General features: G+C 44.6%; 1 protein-coding gene across 7 annotated transcripts in view; it reads right to left on the bottom strand.

The window, feature by feature from the left end:
- LAMB3 (laminin subunit beta 3) overlaps positions 1-25,140 on the bottom strand; it is a 164,743-nt gene that overhangs the window by 36,719 nt on the left and 102,884 nt on the right. For 3 of the 7 annotated variants that reach the window (XM_057541772.1, XM_057541784.1, XM_057541788.1), the window contains exons 2-6: positions 14,633-14,861; positions 10,393-10,581; positions 4,370-4,804; positions 2,367-2,431; positions 1,404-1,558 (exon numbers count right to left, since the gene is read on the bottom strand). In XM_057541772.1, coding sequence (XP_057397755.1) covers positions 1,404-1,558; positions 2,367-2,394 — 183 coding nt within the window. In that variant the 5' untranslated portion in view covers positions 2,395-2,431; positions 4,370-4,804; positions 10,393-10,581; positions 14,633-14,861. Of the gene's footprint in view, positions 1-1,403; positions 1,559-2,366; positions 2,432-3,388; positions 3,429-4,369; positions 4,805-8,884; positions 8,943-10,392; positions 10,582-14,632; positions 14,862-25,140 lie in introns of all 7 variants that reach the window. The other 4 variants (XM_057541778.1, XM_057541790.1, XM_057541785.1 and 1 more) reach the window with 4 other exon arrangements.

Here is a 25,140-nt window from a genome sequence, read left to right as displayed (position 1 = left end):
GAAAGAGGAAACCACAGACAACCCAAGCCTCCTTCATGGCCATTAATCTCTCTCACTCCCTTTCTCTCTCTGTCTTTTTACCCCAAGAGATGCAGAGGCTCAAGGGAAAACCACTCCCTCACTCCTCCCTTTGTCCAAACCTGTGTTTTGAGGGCAGAAAAATGGCCAAATGAGACAGGCAGCTGGGAAACAAGAAAACACTGAGTGATTTCCACCTTGGTAAACACAAGGAACCAGGAAAGACCTCAGTCTTGTTGAAGGGAAAAGAAAAGAAAACCAAAGTTCCTACCAGAAAGGTCCAGAGGCAAAGTAGAAGAAAAATCACAAAGGCTCTTTGAAAAAAATCAGTTGCCTAAATAGGTGATGATAATTGACGTAGGTCAAAGAGTTCCAGTGCCTGGATTTGCTCAGCTCGTTTCCTTATCAGCTGAGCCACTGAACCTCCTTGCTAACCTCAAGTCACTTCCTCTTTTGTCTCACTGATCTGTGTCCTTTAACAGCAATTTGAATATTTCCCTGGGAGGAGGGATAAATTAGGAGGTTGGGATTAACAGATACACACTGCTATATATAAAATAGATAACCAACAAGGACCTACTATATAACACAAGGGACTATGTTCAATGTCTTATAATAACCTGTAATGGAAAAGAATCTAAAAAAGAATGTAACTCAATCACTTTGCTACACACCTGAAACTAATACAACATTGTAAGTCAACTATACTTCAAAAAAAATTTTTTTTAATTAAAAAATATTCTACAAAAAAAAATGTCTCCCACTTCTCCCAGAGTGGTGAAACATGTGGACCAAACATGCAGAGGCTGAGAGGTAAGTCATACGTGACGACTGCAAAACATAGAAGGATAAACTCCAGCCTATAATCATTTGGTAGCTCCAGCCACACGCTTTCCGCCACACTAGCCAAAGAGATGGCAGCAAGAGAGGGGCCATGGCACAGCTCGGTTCCCCCTTCAGCAAGAACACAAGCCTTGCACACATCCCAGCATCTGTGCTCCACCAGCCTTGACGCTGTCCACCAGAGATGGCGCCTTACACTCCACACACCTAAAGGATCCCTATCTATCCGATTGCTTATTCCCGAGACTTGGAAAACTGTCCTGCCCAGGCCCAAGGGCTGAGAAAAACTCCAGCTTTATCAAGCAAAAGAGAGAAAGGAGCTATTTCACTAGTTCTGAGTACGTTTTCTCTTGCCCAACAAAGGTGAAAATTCCTTAGAGGCAGAGATCCGGTCTTACGCTTTTCTTGCACTCCCCACAGCGCGTGGATCTAAGCCGATAGCAAGTCCACTCTAAGTATTCAGTGAACAGATGGCAGGCTTCCCCACCCCCACCCCAGCTCGCCTTCTTCCAGCCCCCGGAGGCCATGGAGGAAGAGCCTACCTCGCCATACTGGGCGCAGTAGGTCTCCGGCTTGGCCAGGCCACAGGTAGATGAAGCTCGGAGAAACCGGGTCCTCCCAATGAGCAGGTCCCCAACGGGTGGATAGCAGGCCCCACGGGAGCAGGCTTGCTGGGCACACAGGACGCTGGGCAGGGCTGAAATCACAGGGGGTACAGGGGTGCAGCCTAGAGAGAAGAGGGTCTAGCCGACCAGCCCAGCGTGCCCAGGGAAGCCGACGTCGATCGGCAAGACTAGACCCTCTTCTCCACCTTCTTCATGCTCCCACCTGCTGGTTGTGGGAATAATCGCAATCCTGATGCTGTTTGCTAAAAAAGCTGATTTTATAGTCTGTAGCCCCCAATCTATAAAGAAAGGAGGAGAAACACCGGCAACTAAAAAGCCCAGATGATCCTGAAATGTAGCATCCTTATGTGGCTTTTTAGAACAGAGCTGCAGACACACGCTCAGCCACCAGAACACGGCCCACAGCTCTCCTCATCTGCAGCGTGGCCTCTGTCAACAGCCCAGAGTAGCACCGGCTGCTGGCTGTTCGTGGGACACTGGGAGATACCTGCATTCTGTCTGCTCCTTTATCTGTAAAGGTGACCCTGCCACACTTTGGGAGTACCCAGCTGCAATTCACTGAACATCGAGAACTCAAGCCATGATGGCTCTGGGACCAGCTTGAGAGTGAGAGGATGGGAAATAAACCATGCAGGGCACTGGGGGAGCCACAAACCACCCTCAGGTAGGAAGAAGACATTTGGGAGCCTCTCAAGATCATCTTCTTCTAAGGCCCCCAGGACAGAGAAACCTCATGGACATCCCGGTAGACATGTGTCCCAAACTTAAAGACCCCAGGGTGACTGGTGATGCTCACACTTTGGTAGACTGTCCTCCTACCCACGGCTGTCCCTTCCCTGGTACATAACAGGGCCTGGAAGGATGGGAAGGGATACTTACCAAAATACAGGAGAAGGAGCGGCCTCATCTTCAGCCAGTAGGATGATCCCCACCCAGGACCTCACCTGGGACAGAACAAAGCAGCCTGGGTGAAACCATGCAGACTCCTAGGGTGCACCAGCCCTTTTCTGTTTCTGGACCTCATGTTTTCTCAGAAGCCTTTACCTAGGGTCTTGACCTAGGACACTTCTGAGAAGCAGGTGCATCTGTAGCCAAAAACTTTGAAAATGCCAGAGACCTGGCCCCCTGTCCCAGCTGGCATGTGACTCCCAGGGTGCCCTGGGATAATGCCACCCACTCCCTGACTCCAGCTTCCCCCTCTGAAATAGAGGGGAGGAGGATCGACACTGCCCTACCCCACATGGTCAGAAGGACAACGTGGGGAGCAGGAAAGGGCTGGACCCTTTGCAGGAGAAGTCCAGGGCCTTGATGCCTCCCCAGGAAAGAGGAGTGTCCTTTCTCAGGGCCTAGCCCACCTACAGGCGCAACGATGAGTGGGTCAAAGGGGCTGAGGACCTGGAGCTGAACCCTCTCCTGCTATTGGCATGGTCTTCAGTACCACACAGAGCCACCCCAAGAGTGAGGCTGTGGTGGCCACATCTCTGGGCTGAGCAGGTAGTGGAATATGATGGAAAGACAGGCAGGCCTAGCAGTCTTTAAAACTGAGTAAGCAGAGGAATGGATAAAGATGTGGCACATATCTACAATGGAATATTACTCAGCCATAAAAGGGAACAAAATTGGGTCATTTGTAGAGATGTGGATGGGCCTAGAGACTGTCATACAGAGTGAAGTAAGTCAGAAAGCAAAAAACAAATATCGAATATTAATGCATATATGTGCAATCTGAAAAAACTGGTATAGACGATTTATTTACAAAGCAGAAATAGAGACACAGACGTAGAGAAAAAATGTATGGATACCAAGGGGAAAAGGGTGTGGTGGGATGAACTGGGAGATTGGGATTGACATATATACACTATTGAGACTATGTATAAAATAGATAACTAATGAGAACCTACTGTATAGCACAGGGAACTCTACTCAGTGCTCTGTGAGGACCTAAATAGGAAGGAAATCCAAAAAAGAGGAGATATATGTATATGGATAGCTGATTCACTTTGCTCTACAGTAGAAACTAACACAACATTATAAAGCAACTATACTCTAATAAAGTCTTTAAAAAAGAAAATTAAAAAAAAAAAGTGAGTGAGGATTTCATCTGAACTGGAAGCAGCCCAAAATGTCTCCAGTGATGGGCTGGGGCTGTACAGGAGACATGGGGGTTGGGAGGCCACAGAGCAAGGATTCTGAAGGAGGCTAGGGGTGGATACTCGAAGGGTCCTAGAGGCAAATGCCCCACCCTGTTCATGCAGCGCCCACCTCTGCCTTGGATCAGTTGCTCACTCTGCTCCAATGACGGCCACAAACTCCTTTGGCCGGGATGAAAGGATGGGGGGTTGGCAAGGCAGGGGCAGGGGGGGACCAGGGACATTCCTACAACTTTAAATCCTACATCCTAACGCTTCAAAATCTTTCCTTCCAATCCCCCACCAGAGGAGTCAGGGGCCCAGGGAAGAGGCAGGTGGCCTGAGGTCACACAGCCAATTGTGGCCTAAGAGGGAGACCCGTCCTCTGGCTTCCTCCAGCGCTATCTCTGCTCTCCCATCCCGGGGCTGGAACCAAACCCACACCCGGAACTAGGCATTCTGGGCAGCCCTTAGAAGAGCTCTAGCTGGGCCAGCCCACCCTCTCTTCGTCTCTTTGTGTTCAGCCCCATCTCTGAATCTGCTTTCTTCTAAGTCACTGAGATGCTTATCAGATGTGAAAAAGAAATCCAAACAGTGGCAGACATTAAACCTAGCCTTTGGATCTTAGCTGGCTCAGCTGAGCTCCCAGGAAGAGGAATGAATCAGGCCCTACAACCAGGCCCCAGACACCCAGATACACAACCCTTGTCCCGCATCCAGCCCCCACCAGGCAGGTGAAGGCAGGTAACATACCTCACTCTGTGCTGCCGCGGTTCTTTCTCCAGATTGCCTCTCTGAGAGCGCGCCTTGAATGTGGGAGTTCCCTCTCCTGGCGCCTAGGTTTTAAACAACGGCCTCACCTCTGCAGCCGCCCTGGCTGGGCGTCACCCCCTGCAGGGCGGGACTCAGGAATCTGGCAGCTGGCACACCCATCTGTAGTCACTGCACCCTCACCCTCACCCCCAGACAAGACTGGGCAGGTGGGTCGGTCCCGGAGCCCTCACAGCAAGCTCAGCAGTGCCCGCCTGCCTGTGGGTGCCTTGTGGGGGGAATGTTAGTGATCTTTGGAGACCAGGATTCCTGGCAGGGGGGTGGTGGGGGAAGGACACTGGCATTTGTGACAGGCACTGCGCTTGGTACTTTCCCAAGGCCCGTAGAGGTCAGCCTCCTCTGGTGTCCTGGACCACCCTGGACAGAAGACCAAGCAGAGAACACAAGGGTCAGGGCTTCTATATAAGTTGTTATAGCCCCAGACCAGTCACTGAGCTGGAAGGGGAGAAGATGCAAACATCCAGGACCCTGGAAAGCACCAGACCCCTCCCAAGGGAAAACAAAAAAATGGAAAATCCCTGTTTCTTGGGGGATTAAAACGCTATGGTTCATCAGGAAGGGGTCAAAGCCCAACTCACCCAAGTAAAGCTTAAGAGGAATAAACAGGAATGAACTCTAAATGTCTCCCCTCAGGCTCCCTCGCAGCCTTGGCAGGGAGCCCAAAGACAGGTAATTACCTGTGAGTCATGGCTCTCAGCTCGGGAAGGGCTGCTCTCCTAGCCCCTCCCACCCCGGGCAAGAATGCCTGCCTGGAGGGCCAGAAAACAGACCTGACCCTAAGGGATGGAAAGGAAGGCTGAGGCATAACTGGACCAACTTCCCCTGGCCTCCTGCCAGGCCTGAGAACACAGCTTTCTTTGTAGGACCCTGGGCAGGCTCCTGGCTTAGGGTTTTGGGCTGAGAGCTTCTGTTGGAGGACAGTATTCCCCCCAGGTTAGGGTCAGAGGGCTTTTAGAGCGATCTGGAAGGTCACCCAGTTCAGATCTTGGCCCCAGAGAGCCTACACTGGTCTTGTTTGGACATTATTGCCTCAAAGTTTCTATTTAAAGGAGACTCTTAAGGAGCCAGTCCAGCCTGTCAGTGTCTCCTCAGCAGGAAATTCTCTACAATTGGAGGGTTAAGTCCAAGAAACTGGTTTGAGAATGCTTAAGGGGAAAATGTAGGATTTTGTGGATTAAACGGTAACCTGGGCATTTCTAACCCTCAGATTCTAACGTAGCCCCAGAAGTTTAGATGGGCAGGAAAAATACTATAATTAGAAAATGGGCAATAAGTTGTTTGGATGCAAACGGACATTCCAATAAATGTTAGTGTCTTGACCCCTGTAAACATTCCAGTGAAATCTGGCTTAATGAACCGGGATCAGTAGTTGGCCATCCTGGGCCCTGCCTCTGCAATAAGAACACAGAGACACACCCCCTCCAGTCCCCGACAGGGAAAGGTTACTGCTCACACCCGCGAGCTTTGAGCCCACCCACCTATTCTCTTTCTCTCCAACTCTCCAACTCCCTGAACCCAAGGCTTCCAGGAAGCTTGCCCCTCATGGAGCTGTCCATCCTCTGCCCACCAACAGGAAGAGGATGTGACAAAGAACTCATGAATAGTTAACTCAGCAGAAGAAGCAGCCGTTGCAATGCCATATCCTCAGACCGGTGGGGCGGGAGTGCGATGGGAGGCTGGGCCCTTTAAATCCCCCTCCTCCTCTCCCATTATGAGGCCAGGAGCCCAGGTAAATAGCTATCTCAGACTTCACAGGCTGGGGCAGGTCCCAGAGCAGTTTGGCTTCACAGAGGGGAAAGGCAATTGCTCTGTGTGGGCTCCTCACCCCACCCCCACGTTCCCAGCCAAGTCCAGGATGTTGTTTCTGCAGACCCCAAGGAGGGCCCAGCCAGCCCACTCTTCAGGGACACTAAGCACTCCCCAGTGGGAATCTAGTCCTCCCAGGACTGCAGGGCCCCAGGCACAGGGTTTGAACTTCAGAACCCAGTTTTTTCAGACACAAGAAGCCTAATCTAGAGACAGAAGCTAGGGTAGGACCTGGCCAGGGCTAAAGGCAAGGTGGGAGCATTGCTCCAACACCATCCCCTCCACGTCCGCTTCCTCTCCCGCTGCCCGCCATCCTGCTCCAGAGCTCTCCACTCTCATTTCCCTCAGAGCCTTGGCTTGTTAGAACAAGGAAAGTGGTGCTCAGGAAAATGGTCATCCTTGACCCCCGTTCCTCTCGTACCTACATCAATCCATCTGGCAATTCTGTTAGCTCCCTTTTCCAAAGGCAACCTGAATCCACTTCCATCCTCCTGGCCTGAGCCCATCTACACCAGGCTTCTGCCACAGCCCCCTAACTCCTAACTGTCTAGTCCCGCAACCAGGTCTTGTCACTCCCCTGCTCAGAACCCTGCACCAGCTCCCATTTCATTCAGAGTCATGAGGCCCCATGTGATCTGACACTGCCCATTTCTTCTCCACCTCTATCACTACTCTCCCCCCTGAATCCTCCCTCTCCCTCCAGCCACACGGCCTCCTTGTTCTGCCTGCAAATTACCAGGTTGCTTCTGAGTTAGGGCTTTTGCCCCAGCTGCTCTCTCTGCCTGGAACACTCTTCCCCCACGTTGGCAAGGCTACTTCTCTTACCTCTTTGAAATCTTTTTTCAAATGCTACCCTCTCAAGGAGGCCCACTCTGACCACCATATTTAAAATGACAACAAACTTCCCTGCCCCATCCCTGTCCCCCACCCCTAGCATTCCCAACCCCACCTACCCTACATTATGGATGAGATGTTTTGCTTTGCAATACTTACCAATTTCTAACCAACTATACAATCTATCTATTTATCATGTTTATTTTCTCTCCCCCCACTGGAATGTAATGTCCAAGAAGGCAGAGATTTTTGTCCATTTTGTTCACTACTGTTTTCCGAGTACCTAGAAATAGTGTCCGGCTCATAGGAGGTGCTCAATACTTGTGGAATGAATGGATTCACGCACTGTGGAAATCATTGATATAATTTAAAGAGTTCCTCATGCCCTGTAGGTATAGTTGCATTCTCAAAGGGGACGGTCTGGGCTTTTGCTCACCAGAATGGATGACTAATAGTGGAAATTCCTGCATCAGTCAGCTGCAGAGGGCGGGGTGGGGAAGGTCTCTTTGGAGACACCTACCCCCAGATTACAGGAATGCTACCATGTCAGTGCAGGCAGTCTCCCTCTCTGCCTGCTTGTCCCTTGTCCCTCACAGTATCTCTGACAGGGGGAGGGGGGGTGGCCTGAGAAGCTACCATCTCCATTACCCATCTCTCAGGCTCAAACCATCCATGTTGCCAGGGAAATCAGCCAAGATCTGATCAACGAGAGATCAAGGGATAGGGAGAAAAGAAAGGAGGGAAGGAGGGTGGAAAGGAGGAAAGAGGTTGAGAAGTTATGATAAGAGAACCTGGTCCAGGCTGTGGATGCCAAATCCCAGGTGTTTTGGAGGAAGGGGCACCAGGTGACTAAGGCTTGGGCACCACCCGGATCCAGTGAGTCATGGCTGAGTCCTCGTCTGTGGGACTGGGTGGGCTCCAGGAAGGGTCCTGGGGATTTGTCACGTGACTAAAGCTGGCGTGTCTCTCCTTCAGCACAACCACTCGGCTGCCCAGACAAGCGGTCACTCTTCGTGCACCTCTCCAAGAACCAGAGAGAGAAGGTGGGGCTTTATGAGCTCAGGCAGGAGCCCAGCCTCGGGTGGGGGCCAGGAGAAAGACAACGGGAGCCTGGGCTGCCATCATGGGGTGACTCTATTGCATAGAGTCCGTCTCCCCCCACCCTCCCCTTCCCATCCTGAATGTCCATCCAACTGACAGCAGTGCACATCAGCCTGGGCCTGAGGTCTGGGAGAAATCAGGCAGTCAGCCTAAACTAATCACAGCTAACATTCTCTGGAGAGCTCGCAGTGTGCCAGGCACTGTTCTAAGATCTTTATACATATTACCTCATTTAATACTCACTACATCTCTGTGCAGTAGATACTTAATTATCCTTCCTTTGCAGATTAGGGAAATGAGGCACATTTTCAAGAACTTGGTCCCAGCTAATAAGTGGTCATTTGAACCCAGACCAGTTTGCTTGGCACTTATGTTCTTAACCATTACTTTGGGCCTAAGATGGCCTAAACTCCCTGCCTCCACCCTTGGTAATCCTTGACCAGAGTCCACCAGACTCTGAACTTTACGTTTCCCAAACCTAATCAAGACCCAATAACTGAAAAAGGGTGTTTTTGGAGCACGAGTGTCGACTGGAGACTCCTGGGGAGACACTGATGCTATAGAAACACCCAGAACAGACACCATTAGGTGCCTTCCTGTTTGTTTTCCATGTAGACAACCTCTTTTGTGTGGGCACAGATGGAGACGGTGCTGGCCTCCAGATGGCCCTTCTCAGAGACTCCAGCACATACATACCAGCAGGGTTTCCCCTTCATACCAACAGGAAGCTGCTCTGAGTGAGGATGTGAGCAACCTACAAGGGGTGGGAAGACAGGGGAGGTGACCAGACAAACACCACGGAGAGCTGACAAGATTAAACAAAAAAGATTGAACATGATGACAGGATGACACAACTTCTCCCTCACTGAAGGAAGGGGATCCCCTCCCCAGAGGTCAGACTTCTGGGTCAGGGGCCCCAGTTTCTTCTGTTCTATCTCCTAGGTCCTAGGGTGCACCTCCAAATGTCACCGCCCTCCTGAGGGGAACAAACGCTGGCTCATGGCTCCCCAGAAAAGAGGGAGGAATATCTTGACCATTCTGCCACTTTCCCTGCCCTCCCAAATTCCCGACCTTCCTGGGGGGGCAGGCTGGCTCAGACCACACCCCCTCTCTACCATTGCCTCTGGGAACTAGCTTCTTGGGACCTAAGTCCAACCTCTGTAACCTTTGGCCACAGATTTGCCATGTGGAGCTGGCCATGTGGCTTGAGAGGAGAGAGGCACACACCTGAAGGGGGCAACTTGTGGCCACAGGTGAGGTCAGGAGCGTCTGGGAATGCCTGAGAGGGACCTGGCGGCGGAGGTCGGGGGGTGGGTGGTCTGCTCCCCTTGCTAGTGGAGGACTGCCTCACGGGACTTTAAACTTCCAAATAGCATCCCTAAAAGGGCCACTCGAGAGACAAACTCAATTTCCTAATGTTCAAATTGGCATTTGAGGGCTGAGTATGGAGAAATGAGCCTCCTGTGGTTTGAGGGAGAAGAAGCATGGGTGAGTCTGGCTTCTTGTCTGGAATCAACCCCACCTAACGGCTTGGAATCAGCACCTCCCTGCAATGTTTGTGGCCACATAGGGCCTCTATGGACTTGAACAGCTCTGAAATCCCAGACCTAGCTCCAGCTTTCTTTCTCAATAGAAGCATGAACTTAGCAGAACCCCCCTCTGAGCCTCAGTTTCATCATTTGTAAATAAAGGTGTTGGATTTTACTGGTTCTCAACCCAAGCTGCCCTCAGAATTACTTGCAGAACTTACAGTATCTTAGGTCAGGTCCCAGCCAGAGATTTAATTGGATGGCAGAGGGGCAGGGACATTGAAAATGCTTTTAAAGCTCCCCTGAAGCCCCCTCCAGCTTTAGGATGCTCTGCTCTCGGGGTGGGGTGGTTTAGGACAGCAGTTAAAAGCCTAGACTTTAGAGTGAGGGAGATGAAGGTCCAAGTTTTGGTTCTGTACTCACCAGCCGCATGACTTTGCACAGCCAAAGCTACTTGCATCCAATGGGAGTAATAACAGTCTACCTCACAGATCCATGTAAAGATCAAAGGGGACAATGCATATATAACTCTCAGCAAAGTACCTGGATAGAAACGTGCTCTATGAAACGTCTGTCACCACATGTGCATGACACACACAGGTGTTGGGGTATGAGCAGCAGTCTTTGCAGCTGTGCTTAACAGAAAGCAAATACCATTCCATCCAGCTCACTTACCAGGCAGTGGGCCAACCTGGGCTGCCCCCCTCCATCTCCCCCAGGGAGGCTCCAGGTCCCACATTCCAATCAGTTCCTTAGGGCTGCAAATTCCTGAAGAGCAGTGATCTGGACCAGAAGGGAAGAGGGGGCACTCGGCGGGCCAGACAAGCTAAGCTCCTTGAGAGCAGCGTGGTGCTTCCGGCCTACCTGGACAGGGAAAGACAGGGTGTGGGGTGTTTACAGAGGATAGAGGGGAGAGGAGCAAGCTGAAGCATGACAGACGTATTGTTTTATGGCCTCCAAGAGTTAACAAAACCAAGAGTCCAACCCCTGATAAAGAGAGGAGTCAAAGCTGGTCTGGACAGCAGTTTGTTACTTACCTCGGGGCAATTGCCCAGCAAGTCTGAGGGCTATAGAGAAAGGCACTTTCTTTCCCAGGGGCTTCTGCTTACACGGATTAAATTCTGGTCTATATTCTGTCAGACAAGGGTGATGAGACCTTATCTAATCTAATTCCTTCCCTTTAAAACGTCATTCAAAATTGACCCTCTTCTGATCTAAAATACTGATAAAGAGGTTTTAATAGCCTGGGCAAATGTTTATGAGATATGGTTTTCTGGGGGCAAAAAATAAGAAAACAAACGTGCATAAAATCTACTTAACTCTAAAGACAAAATAATACTCGTGTCCATCAACAGATGAATGGATAAAGAAGATGTCATATGTATATACAATGGAATATTACTCAGCCATAGAAAAAAGAATGAAATATTGCCATTTGCAGCAACGTGGATGGACTCGGAGATTATCATACTAAGTGAAGTAAGTCAGACAGAGAAAGACAAATATTATAGGATATCACTCATATGTGGAATCTAAAAAATAGTACAAATGAATTTATTTACAAAACAGAAACAGACTCACAGACATAGAAAACAAACTTATGGTTACCAAAGGGGAAGGAAGGGGGAGGGATAATTTGGGAGTATGGGATTAACAGATGCCCACTACTATATATAAAATAGAAAAACAACAAGAATTTACTTAATAGCACAGGGAACTATATTCAATATCTTGTAATAAACTATAATGGAAAAGAGTCAAAAAACGAATATAAATATATACGTATATATATAGGTATGTATATATATGTATATACACTTTGCTGTACACCAGAAACTAACACAATATTGTAAATCAATTATACTTCAATTTAAAAAAAAAAGAAAAAATAATACTCAAAGAGAGGACAGGGAGAGAATATCCAAAATGTTACATTTCCCATCTCTTTATATTCCTCTGTGTGCTCTCATCTTCCACAATGAGGATATTTTACCAGAATAATTAGTACAAATAAAGCAAAAAGTTTCAGGAGGAGGAGAGTGATTTTTGTCCACTTACAAGTGATTAATCCTTCCTCTCTTTGCTCCCTCCTTTACCCTGAACCTGTCCACTAAACCCACAGACTGCCCCAGAGTTCTACAAGTTTTCTACATCACTGTAGATTTTGTAAGGTGTGGTTTCCCCTTCTTAAGAAGTATTGCTTATTGGGGCTGTTAGATTTATGTCAAGAAAGCACTTAACACAGTTCCTCAGTAAATGTGTAAGAAAGTAAGGCATCACTCTAAACACCACATCTACAATATCTCATTTAAGCATCACAGCAGCCCTTTAAGGTGGCTCTTTGAAAGGACTTATTATAACTTTTTTGCAGCCTCAGCATTATTTGATAGCTTGTTCAAGGTTTCCGAGTGTTATCGACTGAATATGGACCCCCAGAAATTCATATGTTGAAGCCCTAATACCCAATGTGATGGTCTTAGGAGGTGGGGGCCTTGAGAGATAATCAGGTTTAGATGAGGTCATGTAGGTAGGACCCTCATAATGGAATTAGTGCCCTTATAAGAAGAGGAAGAGACACCAGGACTCTGTCTCCACCATGTGAGAACGCAGCCAGAAGGCAGTGATCTGCAAGCCAGGAAGCCAGTTCTCACCAGGAACCCAAACTACTGGCACCTTGATCTTGGAATTCTAGCCTTCAGAGCTGTGAAAATGAATGTCTTGTTGCTTAAGCCACCCAACCATGGTATTTTGTTAGAGCAGCCTGAAGTGATGAAGACACAGAACTAGCGTTTTAGTCAAGTTAGGCTAGGCTATGCTGCAGTAAAAAACTAACTGCAAAATCTCAGCAGCGTAACACAACCGACAAATGCTTATTTGTTGCTTCTACAGAGCACTATGCAGAACAACGGTGAGGGAAGAGGTCCTCTGTTCCACACAGTCACGCAGGGACTTCCGCCATCCTGCATCTGCACCAGCCAGGACACATGGTCTTAGTGGCCTCGGCAGCAAGGTTATAGGGGCACGGAGGAACTCTCTCCAGTTACTCCAGGGTTCACAGTCATGCTGCTTACAACCTACTGGGCAGATCTACTCAGAGGGCTCCTAAGTGACCTTCCTACATGCCCAAAAGAGGAAAATGAAGTAGGACTTTGTGAACACATAGCATTGTCCACCACAACTAGTATATGGTGAAACCAGAATCCAACAGCAGATCTTTAAGCTTCCAAAATCTATGCTCTTTCCACTACAACATTTGGCCTCCCAAAATTGAGAGAATTTGTTTTTCATTAAAAAAAAATTTCATGATAGGATAATGTGTAGAATATGACTGCTCAAGGATACTGGTAGGAAAAATGCCCATAGTGAATATTTTAAATTTGCAAAGCCTAAAGCATCACAAGATTGCCTCATGGAAAACCTTAAACACAGTGAGATCTCTGCAAGTTGTACCCAGAGGGTAAATATCTATGAGACATATACACCACTCCAGTCTTTAAGAGAAAAACCACTGGTGGTGAGAGCAAATCTTCAAGGAGAAGATTCTGGTATGTTGTAAGGTGACCGACCAGCCTAGTTCACTGGGGCTCTTCTCGCTTTAGCCCTGCAAGTTCCACTTCCCAGGACACTCTTCAGCCCCAGACAAATACTTGGTCACCTGGTTGTACATCGATACTTTTTCGCCCGGACAACTTTTGAAGGTGTCATCTCAAGTGGCTCAGTAAACTTTGAGTGCAGATGCACAGTGATCTGAGAAAGTGAAGTTGGCCCTGAGCCCAAGAAAAACCTGGGTGGAAATAGCACATGAGAATAAAACTCTCTCACAGGAAAGAGCTCAGGAAGCTCCTGTATGGATATTGGCTCACCTCAGCAAAGTAGTCCTCTTCGAGGACTTGGGGGAAGAAAAGAGTATGACTCTGCTCCTGCTGCTGAAGCCTGATGTGCAGGAGGCTTTTCCCAGCCAAATCACATCAAGGACTCATATTGAGTTTATAGATACATTAACACCTCTATCTTTTTCAAGTCAAATGCCATTAAAATAGGTTGGTGGCGTCCTGAATTTGTGCTGTTCTTGACATGCATGTACACACAAATGCACACACACATGCACACACACAGAAGGACACACATGTCTTTGCACTTTTTCCTATTGCATTTCATCTTGTAAATTTTGGCTTAGCACTCCATTTGCAAAGTTGGATTTGGCAAGTACTTTGACCTATACACTGTCCATCATCTCCAGGCTAAAGTCCAGAGTCCACAGCCAGGCTCTTGGAGTCCTGCTGAAAAAAAAAGCTGCCTTTTTTGGCCCTAATTCACACAGCCCCCGCTTCGTACAAGTGCTCTGATCCTGTCATTTCATTCCCTTGACCACACTTAAGCTTGATTCATCTGGCTCTGACTGTCTACACCGTCCTTTCCACCCTTGTGTACTTGGCCAAATGCTAAATCCAAGACTCAGATCAGATTCCTGGATAGGTGATGGCTTCTCTGTTATTTTCTGTAAATTCTTCCCAAACTCCATCAGCAGACCTTACCGATACAATTCAAGTAGCAACCAGTTCTGTTCTGTCTTGTAGATCCCTTCTACCTCAAATTTACATACTTACAGCTATTCAACATTTAGTTATTTTGTGATTTGCTCCCAAACCTGGATTGCAAACTCCTTGAGGACAGGGGCAACCCTTGGCCACTCTTTTTATCTGCTAATGAGTGCATCACCCACTGTCTGCACATAGTTAAGTGCTCAATAAACACATATTGATTTATTAGTATGAATCCTTGGGGCAAGGAGAAATCTACCAAAAAGTGTTCAAAGCATACGATGCCATGAGTTGATACTATACAACCATGAGTTGATACCTATAACTCCCTCTCAAGACAACATAGACAGAAAATCATCCAGAAAAAGAAATACCTTTTTTTTCCCTTAAGAATTAGAGCCTGAGAAAATTCATGATGAGTTGATCCACTGATGAGCCGACTTCCAAGGCTGTGCTCCCGGTTCCATCCACAGTGGCTGGTACTTGGGGACAGAAAGGCCAGGAATCAAACTGGCTGTACTTCTGGTGTTTGGAACTGAAATACTTCTGGGGTCAGTCACGGATCCAGGTCCTCAAGACGTTCAAGCCCCAGCTTTTAGAAGCCTGAGAGGTGAGGAAAAGGGTAAATGTGGGTCCAGGGGAGAGGAGGGCACAAATGGAGAGAGAGTCTTGGGAAGCAAGAATTCCTAAACATGCTCAAGGATTCTTTGTCACTCTCAGATAATCGGGAGACGTGTAGCAAAAGGTCTGTCGGTCCTTGCCTGTCCTTGTGCTGCCAATGAAAATGTGTCCTGCTAGGAGTTTCAGGCCCACCCCAACCCTTGGCCAATGAGGGCCAAGCCTGGTACACTAAGAACCCTGCCCCACAGCCAAATGGGTCTAGGTGTATCTGCTTGTCTAAGTCCATTCATTGGGCATCAGCAGTGTCCCAGGAGCTGGCACAAGCACTGAGAGGGGCTTCTCTCATTTACACCCCTCTGTGTATCTGGTCTGCTGCTTTTCTGGCCTTTCTGCCTGGGCCTCTGACAGGACATGTTCACCCTCCAGTTATCCTTGAGGCCCGAGCTTAGGTCTGAATCCTCCCAGCAAATCAGCCTGCATATTGACACCCCTCCACCCACAGCTTCTGCCTGGTCCTCATCCTCAGAGCCTGGGCTTTTTTTCCAGTTTCTCCTCACATCTCAGCAAACCTTCTGACTTCTGACCAAGAAACTCAAAAACATCCCAAACCATTCATTCACAAAATAAATATTTACTGAGCACCCACCCAATGCCAGGCGTCCAGTGACCCAGTAGTAAACAAGTCAGACACGTTCCTGTCCAGAGGGAGACTACTGTCTCATGGAACACAGACATTAAACACATAATTGCCAAATAATTCATTAATTATGCAACCAGAGTGACCTCAACTTCTTTAGCCATCCAAGTCACTCTTTCCTCTATTATGTGAATAACCCTAATTCTGAGAATTCTAAGGAGATGCTAACAGATAATGCAAGTTCATTCTAGTAGTTGCTTGTCCTCAAACAATCCTAGCTTCCTTTTTACCATTTCTCCATGCTGCCCCTGATCTCTCCAGCCTATTTTGGCCCCAAACACAAATGTATGATCCTTTCTCCATTCTCCTAAGAACAAAAGACATAACTGCTGAGCTTGAGAAATTTTACTGAAAATTTGAAGATGACACAGGGAAATTACAACCTAACAAAAAATACTAGCTTCCGCTGTCTCCAGAATCTGTCCAGCATCATAGCCTGTTCCTGCTGCCATCTCCCTCCTTAGCTCTAAGCCTTCCCCAGGTTGCTGGAACCAGGGTCCTCCCTCCTGGGGAGCAAACAGTCAGGAGAACTCCCTTTCTGTGAACTCACTTCTCCCATCTCACCCCATGAAGATAGCCATTTACAGGGTAACAACCCAAGATGGCCCATCTACCTTACAATTAATCTACTCACTGCTACTTGCCATACATCAGCCTGCATTCATTCATTCTTTCATTTCAGAAATAATTCCTGAACATATATTTTATACCAGGCATTGTGCTAGGTTAGGACAAAAAAATACAGCAGCAAACAAAACAGACTAGATAGACCCTGCCTTTATGGAGGAGACAAACAACAAAGAAGTAAACTAGAAACTAACTCTGACAATTACAGCTTTCAATGATTTTTATGAAATATTTTTAAAAACCAGGATGACATGATAGATGGGGGTCTCAGGATGTTGGGAGTACCACTTTAGAAAGGATGGGTAAGAGAATTCTCTCTGAGGAGGTGACCCTTGGGATGAGCCTGAGAGATTTAGGGCTGAACACTACAAGGCAGCCTAAACGTGTATTTAAGGCGCCAGGAAAAGAGAGGCAACAAAATTTCTTCTGAAAAATTTTATATCTAATATATTTTAAAAGACATGGCAATAGACACCTTGGGCAGAATTAGAATGCTGTATGTCTCCCTTACACATATTTTAAAGTTTAATACCGTTTTTATTTTGATTTACTAGGGCAGATTAGAGCATTCAATCTTTTTTTTAATAAACTTTTATTGAGTATGGTTGCTTTACAATGTTGTGTTAGCCTCCATTACACAATAAAATGAATCAGCCATACACATACAGATATCCCCTCCCTTTTGGACTTCCCTCCCATTTAGGTTACCACAGGGCACTAGTTGAGTTCCCTGTGCTATACAGCATGATCCCATCAGTGGTCCATTTTATACATAGTATCAATAATGTATATGTGTCAATCCCAGTCTGCCAATTTCTCCCACCCTACCCCTTTCCCCCTTGGTATCCATACATTTGTTCTTTACGTCTGTGTCTCTATTTCTGCTTTGCAACTAAGATCATCTATACATTTTTCTAGATTCCACATATACACGTTATTATATGATATTTATAATATCATATAATATGATATTAGGTTAGGTTAGGTTCCTTAGGTTTTTAAGGAACCTCCATACTGTTCTCCATAGTGGCTGTTCAATTTACATTCCCACCCAGAGTGCAAGAGGGTTCCCTTTTCTCCACCCCTTCTCCAGCATTTATTGTTTGTAGATTTTTTGATGATGGCCATTCTGACTGATGTGAGGTGGTACCTCATTATAGTTTTGATTTGCATTTCTCTAATAATTAGTGATATTGAGCATCTTTTTATGTGTTTGTTGGCCATCTGTATGTCTTCTTTGGAGAAACGTCTATTTAGGTTTTCTGCCCATTTTTGGATTGGGTTGTTTGTTTTTTCTGATATTGAGCTGTATGAGCTGCTTGTATATTTTGGAGTTTAATCCTTTGTCAGTTGCTTCATTTGCAAATATTTTCTCCCATTCTGAGGGTTGTCTTTTTGTCTTATGGTCTCCTTTGCTGTGCAAAAGCTTTTAAGTTTAATTAGGTCCCATTTGTTTATCTTTGTTTTTGTTTCCATTACTCTAGGAGGTGGGTCAAAAAAGATGTTGCTGTGGTTTATGTCCAAGAGTGTTCTGCCTATGTTTTCCTCTGAGAGTTTTATAGTGTCTGGTCTTACATTTAGGTCTTTAATCCATTTTGAGTTTATTTTTGTGTGTGGTATTAAGGAGTGTTCTAATTTCATTCTTTTACATGTAGCTGTCCAGTTTTCCCAGCATCACTTATTGAAGAGGCTGTCTTTTCTCCATTGTATATTTTTGCCTCCTTTGTCATAGATTAGGTGACCATAGGTGTGTGGGTTTATCTCTGGGATTTCTATCCTGTTCCATTGATCTATATTTCTGGTTTTTGTGCCAGTACCATACTATCTTGATTACTGTCGCTTTGTAGTATAGTCTGAAGTCAGGGAGCCTGATTCCTCCAGCTCCTTTTTTCTTTCTCAAGATTGCTTTGGCTATTCGGGGTCTTTTGTGCTTCCATAAAAATTGTAAAAATTTTGTTCTAGTTCTGTGAAAAATGCCATCGGTAGTTTGAAAGGGATTGCAGTGAATCTGTAGATTGTTTTGGGTCATATAGTCACTTTCACAATATTTATTCTTCTAATCCAAGAACATGGTATATCTCTCCATCTGTTTATGTAATTTTTGATTTCTTTCATCAGTGTTTTATAGTTTTCTGAGTACAGGTCTTTTGCCTCCTTAGATAGGTTTATTCCTAGGTATTTTATTCTTTTTTGTTGCAATGGTAAGTGGGATTTTTTCCTTAATTTCTCTTTCTGCCCTTTCTTTATTAATATATAGGAATGCAAGAGATTTCTGTGTATTAATTTTGTATCCTGTAACTTTACCAAATTCACTTATTAGCTCTAGTAGTTTTCCAGTGGCATCTTTAGGATTCTCTATGTATAGTATCATGTCATCTGCAAACAGTGACAATTTTACTTCTTCTTTTCCAATTTGGATTCCTTTTATTTATTTTTCTTCTCTAATTGCCATGGCTAGGACTTCCAAAACTATGTTGAATAAGAGTGCGAGAGTGGACACCCTTGTCTTGTTCCTGATCTTAGAGGAAATGTTTTCAGTTTTTCACCACTGAGAATAATGTGTGCTGTGGGTTTGTCATATATGCTGAGGTAAGTTCCCTTATGCTGAGGTAAGTTCCCTTAGGTAAACTTACCTTATGCTGAGGTAAGTTCCCTCTATGCCCACTTTCTGGAGAGTTTTTATCATAAATGGGTGTTGAATTTTGTCAAAAACTTTTTCTGCATCTACTGAGATGATCAGATGGTTTTTATTCTTTAATTTATTAGTATGGTGTATCACATTGATTGGTTTGTGTATATTGAAGAATCCTTGCATCCCTGGAATAAATCCCACTTGATCATGGTGTATGATCCTTTTAATGTGTTGTTGGATTCTGTTTGCTAGTATTTTGTTGCGGATTTTTGTGTCTATGTTCATCAGTGATATTGGCCTGTAATTTTCTTTTTTTGTGATATCTTTGTCTGATTTTGGTATCAGGGTGATGGTGGCCTCGTAGAATGAGTCTGGGAGTATTCCACCCTCTGTAATTTTTTGGAAGAGTTTGAGAAGGATAGGTGTTTGCTCTTCTCTAAATGTTTGATAGAATTCACCTATGAAACCATCTGGTCATGGACTTTTGTTTGTTGGAAGATTTTTAATCACAGTTTCAATTTCATTACTTGTGATTGGTCTGTTCATATTTTCTATTTCTTCTTGGTTCAGTCTTGGAAGGTTGTACTTTTCTAAGAATTTGTCCATTTCATCTAGCTTGTCCATTTTATTGGCATATAGTTGCTTGTAGTAGTCTCTTATGATCCTTTGTATTTTTATGATGTCAGTTGTAACTTTTTTGTTCTAATTTCTAATTTTACTGATTTGAGTACTCTCCCTTTTTTTCTTGATGAGTCTGGCTAAAGGTTTATCAATTTTGTTTATCTTCTCAAAGAATCAGCTTTTAATTTTATTGATCTTTGCTATTGTTTTCTTCATTTCTACTTCATTTATTTCTGCTCTGATCTTTATGATTTAGAGCATTCAATCTTTTCAGGGATTAGAACCTCTGAAGTCTTACTCAAGTCCTAGGAGATACCTGAAAAGGGTGTTCCAGGCAAAGAATGAGCAAGTGCAAAGGTCCTGCGTCAGGAAAGAGCTTAGCTTCTTCTAGAGGTAGGAAGAAGGGACAGGAACAGTATGATTGAGGTGGGAGCTGAAATGGGTGGGACATGTGGGCAAGGGCCTGGTCTCAGACAGGGAGTGGTTTTAAACACTGGTTATGCAGGAGGATTCCCTGATTTTTTTTTTTTTAATTTCTGATGCCCAGGCCTGACCCCAAGAGAATTAACTGGTCTGAGGTGGGGTTGTGAAACATATTTTTTAAAGTTCCTTGGATGATTCCAACTTGCAGCCAGGATGAAGAACCACTGACATGGGGACTTAAAGACAGTCAGAGAGACAGAAGAGTGAATGGTGAAGAATATGGACCCTAGAATCAGACAATCTAGTTTTGAATCCCATTTCTGCCACTGACTAGCTGTGTGATCCAAAGTACATTACTTAAGCAAAATGGGGACAGTAATTTACCTACTCTGTAGAGTTATTTGTAAGATTAACAAGCTAATACATACAATGGTCTTAGAAAGCATGTATTAAGGATGCAATGACTTCTAGCTTTGACTGCTCTATGTGAGCGATAATGGCAGCTTGGCCCAGGTTGAAGGCTCTGGAGGTGAAAAGACAGACTCAAATTATATATTTGGAAGTAGAACAAATGGGACTTGCTGAAAATTGGCTGACAAAGATGAGGAAAAGAAGGGAATAAAGGATGGTTTCCATGTTTGGGACTTTTGCAATTGAAGTGGTAACATTTTACCAAGATTGGGAAGAAAAGGAGAGGAACAAATTTTGAAGAAGAAAATCAGGAATTTCACTTTTATGTATTAAGTTAAAGACACTCTATTAGATATCCAAGAAGAGATACCTATTAGACAGCTTAATATGTAATCCTGGAGCTCAGGAGAGAGGAATAAATTTCAGAGTCATTAACATATAGTGCTGTGCTGTCCAATATGCTAGACATTAGCCACACTTATAAGGTTATTTAATTTAAATTTAGATTAATTAAAATTAAATAAAATTAAACATTCAGTTTATTAGACACTTTAGTCACATTTCAAGTGCTCAACAGCCACAAGAAGCTAGTGGCTACCATCTTGGACAGCGCAGATACAGAACATTTCCATCATTGCAGAAAGTTCTATAAGAAAGCACTGAGTCTCAATCCATGGAACTATAAGAAATCATATATAAAGTGGTTCACAATTCTGGCTACACATTAGAATCACCCCAGGAATTCAGAATCAATTCATCTTGGGGAACTCCCAGGCAATGGTAGTTTTTAAAAGTTCCCAGGATGATTCTAAAGTGGAGCCAGAGCTGAGAACCACTGATCTAAGAAAATAATATTGGTAGGGCCCTAGGGTAACCCGATATTAAGGGCAGTGATTCTCAATCTTGGCTGAACATTGGAATCACCTTTAGAGCTTTAAATATTACTAATGCCTGGGTCCCGCTTGGAGAGATTTCTGATTTAATTGGTCTAGAGTGCAGCCTGGTTTTCAGAAATTTTAAAAGCTCCCCAGTTATTCTAATGGACATTCAAGGCTGAGAACCACTGATTTATAGAGGAGAAAGGTGTAACGAAGAAGAGCTAAGAAGAATAAAATAATGCAGTACGATGAAAAGCAAGAGAGTGCAGTGTCCCGGAAGCAAAAAGAAAAAAAGTGTTTCTAGAAGGAAGAAGTGGTTCTATCTGTTGAATACTAAATTCAGTTCATTTAATAAGCATCCCATTGGATTTCGTTGGGGTGGTGCTAATGGGAGCCAGATGGGAGTGGGTAAAAGAATGAATGATTAATGAAGAAATAAATACAGTGATTGAAGACAACTGTTAATAAACAGTTTCAGTTATGAAAAGGAGCAAAGAATGCTGGCAGCAGCAGGATAGTGATTTGGGGTCATGGACTAGGTTTTTTAAGACACAGATATTAGAGTATGTTTGTATGCTGAGGGATACTATAATTAATAAAGGAGAAAATTATTATTCAGGAAAGAGGAAGGATCTGGCAGGAAGTTGACTTCCTATCCAAAATCCCTACCCTCCTTCCTCCTTGCTTAAAGATCCCCAGTGTTTTTCAAGTCTTCAGGGCTGTTGTCCTTTCCCCAGTTCAAAGATTAGCCTTAGCCAGTGGTTCTCAAACTTTAGCATGTGTCAGAATGACCTACAGGACTTTTAAAAACACAGCTAGTCCTGCATCCAGAATTTCTGATTCAGTAGGTTTGGAGTAGGGCTCAAGAATCTGCTTTTCTCACAAGTTCTCAGGTAATGTTACTGCTTTGGTCCCAGGAAGAATCTTTGAGAACCACCGGTCCAAGTTCATGAAGGTTATCCTTTCCTTCATAAGTAGTCTTAGGGATGGGCATTTAATGCAGTTCTGGCCAATGAAAGGAAGTCTCTAGGAAGATTCTAGGAAAGGTTTCTTTGCTGATAACAGAGAAAAAAAAGAAAGAGTCTCTCTCCTTTCACCAGATGTTATCATATTGAATGCAATGCCTAGAACAGTGGCAGCTATCTTAGAAACATCATGTGAGCCAGACTGTGGCAATCTCCACAAGATGCTGAAGATATCAGACTAGAAAGATGGAAAAAAACAGGGTTTTTTTTTAATAATGTTACACTACTGAATTAATCCTGGAAACCCTGTCTTGTGAAATAATAGACTTGTCTTATTGTTAAATCATTTTGAATTAGATTCTTACTTGCAACCCAAAGCAACCTAAGTTTTGTGTAGATTCCCAAGATCTTAAATAGATGAATCAGGATGAGATGTAGGGGCACCTCTATATAGAAAGAATGGAGGATGCTTCCTCCCTGGTAACGTGACAGAAGGTAGAGAGTGTGGGTACTGATGCAGATAGATTTGGTGGTTGAAAAATGAATTAGCTCCCGGCTGATTCCTTCTATCTTACCAGGGCAGGAGGTTTCAGGGAAGAAGAGGATATAGCCTGTTTAAGAAGTGGGGAGAAAATGTGGAAAAGTCTTTTTAGAGAATAATAAAAATAATTGCCTGGGAAAACATAATTTATAGCTAACTGCTCATTTGAGATTTGTGATCTTAAATTTATAGAAAATAAGCAGTCAGCCTAGTTTGACAAATTTCTCCAATTTCTTGGGTGTAGATTGATATAGAGCAGATAGCTGACTCTACCACAGTTAAGTCTTTCTGGGTAAACATGAAAGAAACACAGAAGGACAAGGAAGTACAAGGTGTCTTCAAAGAAGTGCTTATGAGGATGGACCATAGAATCAAAGCCAGATTCTCCTTATCCCAGGGAGTCTTCCCCAATCCTCATCAAGTTTTGATTGGGTTTTCTCCTGGCATCCCAGCAGGAGCTCCTAGCATACTGCTTGTATTAGTTGTCTATTATTGCATAGCAAATTACCACAAACTTAGTATCTTAAAACAATATTCAATTATAAGCTTTCACTTCTGTAAGTCAGAAGTCTGGGCACAGCAGCTCAGGGTCTCCCAAGGCTAATATGCAGGGGGCTACATTCTCATCTGGAGCTCAGGGTCTTCTTTCAAGTTGACGTAGTTGCAGGATAATTCAGTTCCTTATGGTTGTAGGACAGACATCTCATTTTCTCACTGGCTGATAGCTGGGAGCCACTCTGGGAGGCCACCCACATTTCTTGCCACATTGCCCCCTCCATCTTCAAAGCTAACAAGGGAGATTCTCCCTCACTTTGAATCCCTCTCACACTTTGAATTTCTTCTTCAGGAAAAGCCCAATTCCTTTTAAGGGCTCACATGATAGATCAGGTCCATCTGGATAATCTCCCTTTCTTAAAATTAGCTGTGCCATGTAACATAACCTAATCATGGGAGTGACTATCCAGTCATATTCACAGGTCTTGGAGATTTTACAGGGCTTGTTCACCAGGGGCAGGAATCTTTGGGTCATCTTAGAATTCTGCCTACCACACTACAAAAGAGTCCTTTTAAATGGGAGAGAACAGACAAACCTGACAGAAGAATCCCAAATAATGTAGATACTCTCCCCTCCAGGAGATGGAACATAACTCTCTGCCCCTGAAATGTGAGCCACGCACAGAGACTTCCTTTTAACGAGTACACTGGAGAAACCTGACAATCACTACCTGGGCCTGAAGGTCAATGTCAACAGTGATAAGTCACATTGATGTCATGTACCCTTGATGTGCTGTGATGGGAATGTCACCTTACCTATGTGATCTTCCTCCCCCAAACCCATAACCCCAGTCTAGCCATGAGAAGAACATCAGACAAACCCAAATTGAAGGACATTCTACAAAATACCTGCCCAGTACTCTCAACACTGTCAAGGTCAATGGAAACAAGGAAAGTTTGAGGAACTGTCACAGTCTAGAGAAGCCTGAAGACATATAATGACTAAATGTATTGTGATATTCTCATGGGACCCTGGAACAGAAAAATGACATTAGGCAAAAACTAAGGAAATTTGAATAAAGTATTGGTTTTACTAAAAAAAAAAAGAAAGAAAGAAAAAATGAAGGTAGGAAGGAAGGAAGAAAGAAAAAGAAAGAAAGAAAAAAGAAAGAAAGAAAGAAAGAGAGAGAGAAAGAAAAGAAAAGAAAAGAGTACTTTATCACAAGAGGGCTTCTGACCTAGATTCTGGATATGAAGGGAGAAAATCTGATTTTGTGATACATACGCCTAGAACTGAACTACTCTGGAAGCTGATTTAGGAAATAAGATCTGAAGTTGTGAAAGAACACAACAGTGTGGCTGGCACCTAGAGAGCAAAGGTTGAGGGAAATTACATATATAATGAAACTGGGAAAATAGACAAGGACAAGATCATGGGTGAGCTTACAAGCCATGCTAAGAATCTGGGACATAATCCAAAGGGCAATGTGGGGATACATTGAAGGGTTTTAAGGAAAAGAGTGACACGTTTTGCTTTTTTTTTTTTTTTTTTAAGATTGCACTGGATTGGACTGGACTGGACTGGATTGGATTGGGTGGGTCAAGACCCAAAGCAGAGAGATCAGCTATGAGACCACAGTCCAGGTGAGATGACAGGGGCTTTGACTAGGAGGATGGCAGAGGGGATAGAAAGCAAATAAAATCAAGAGACAAGAGGTAGAATGACAAGTTTTGGTAACTGTTTGCATATAAGAGGTGACAGAGAGAGAGGAGCAAAGGATGGCTCCCAGGCTTAGGATCTGAGCCACTAGGTAAACAGCAAAGCTTAGACTAAAAAAGATGACGGTGCAAGTTTATGGGGTAGAAATATTGAATTTGGCTTTAGACATGGTAAGTTTGATACCTGCAAGATATCCAAATGGAAATGTAGACTAGGCAGGGAGACACACAGGTCTAGAGCTCAGATTTGTA

This window comes from Balaenoptera acutorostrata, chromosome 1 (assembly GCF_949987535.1).
Source record: "Balaenoptera acutorostrata chromosome 1, mBalAcu1.1, whole genome shotgun sequence".
Taxonomy (NCBI): domain Eukaryota; kingdom Metazoa; phylum Chordata; class Mammalia; order Artiodactyla; family Balaenopteridae; genus Balaenoptera; species Balaenoptera acutorostrata.
Note: the sequence above shows the minus strand (reverse complement) of the source record. Positions and strands in the feature narration are given on the sequence as shown.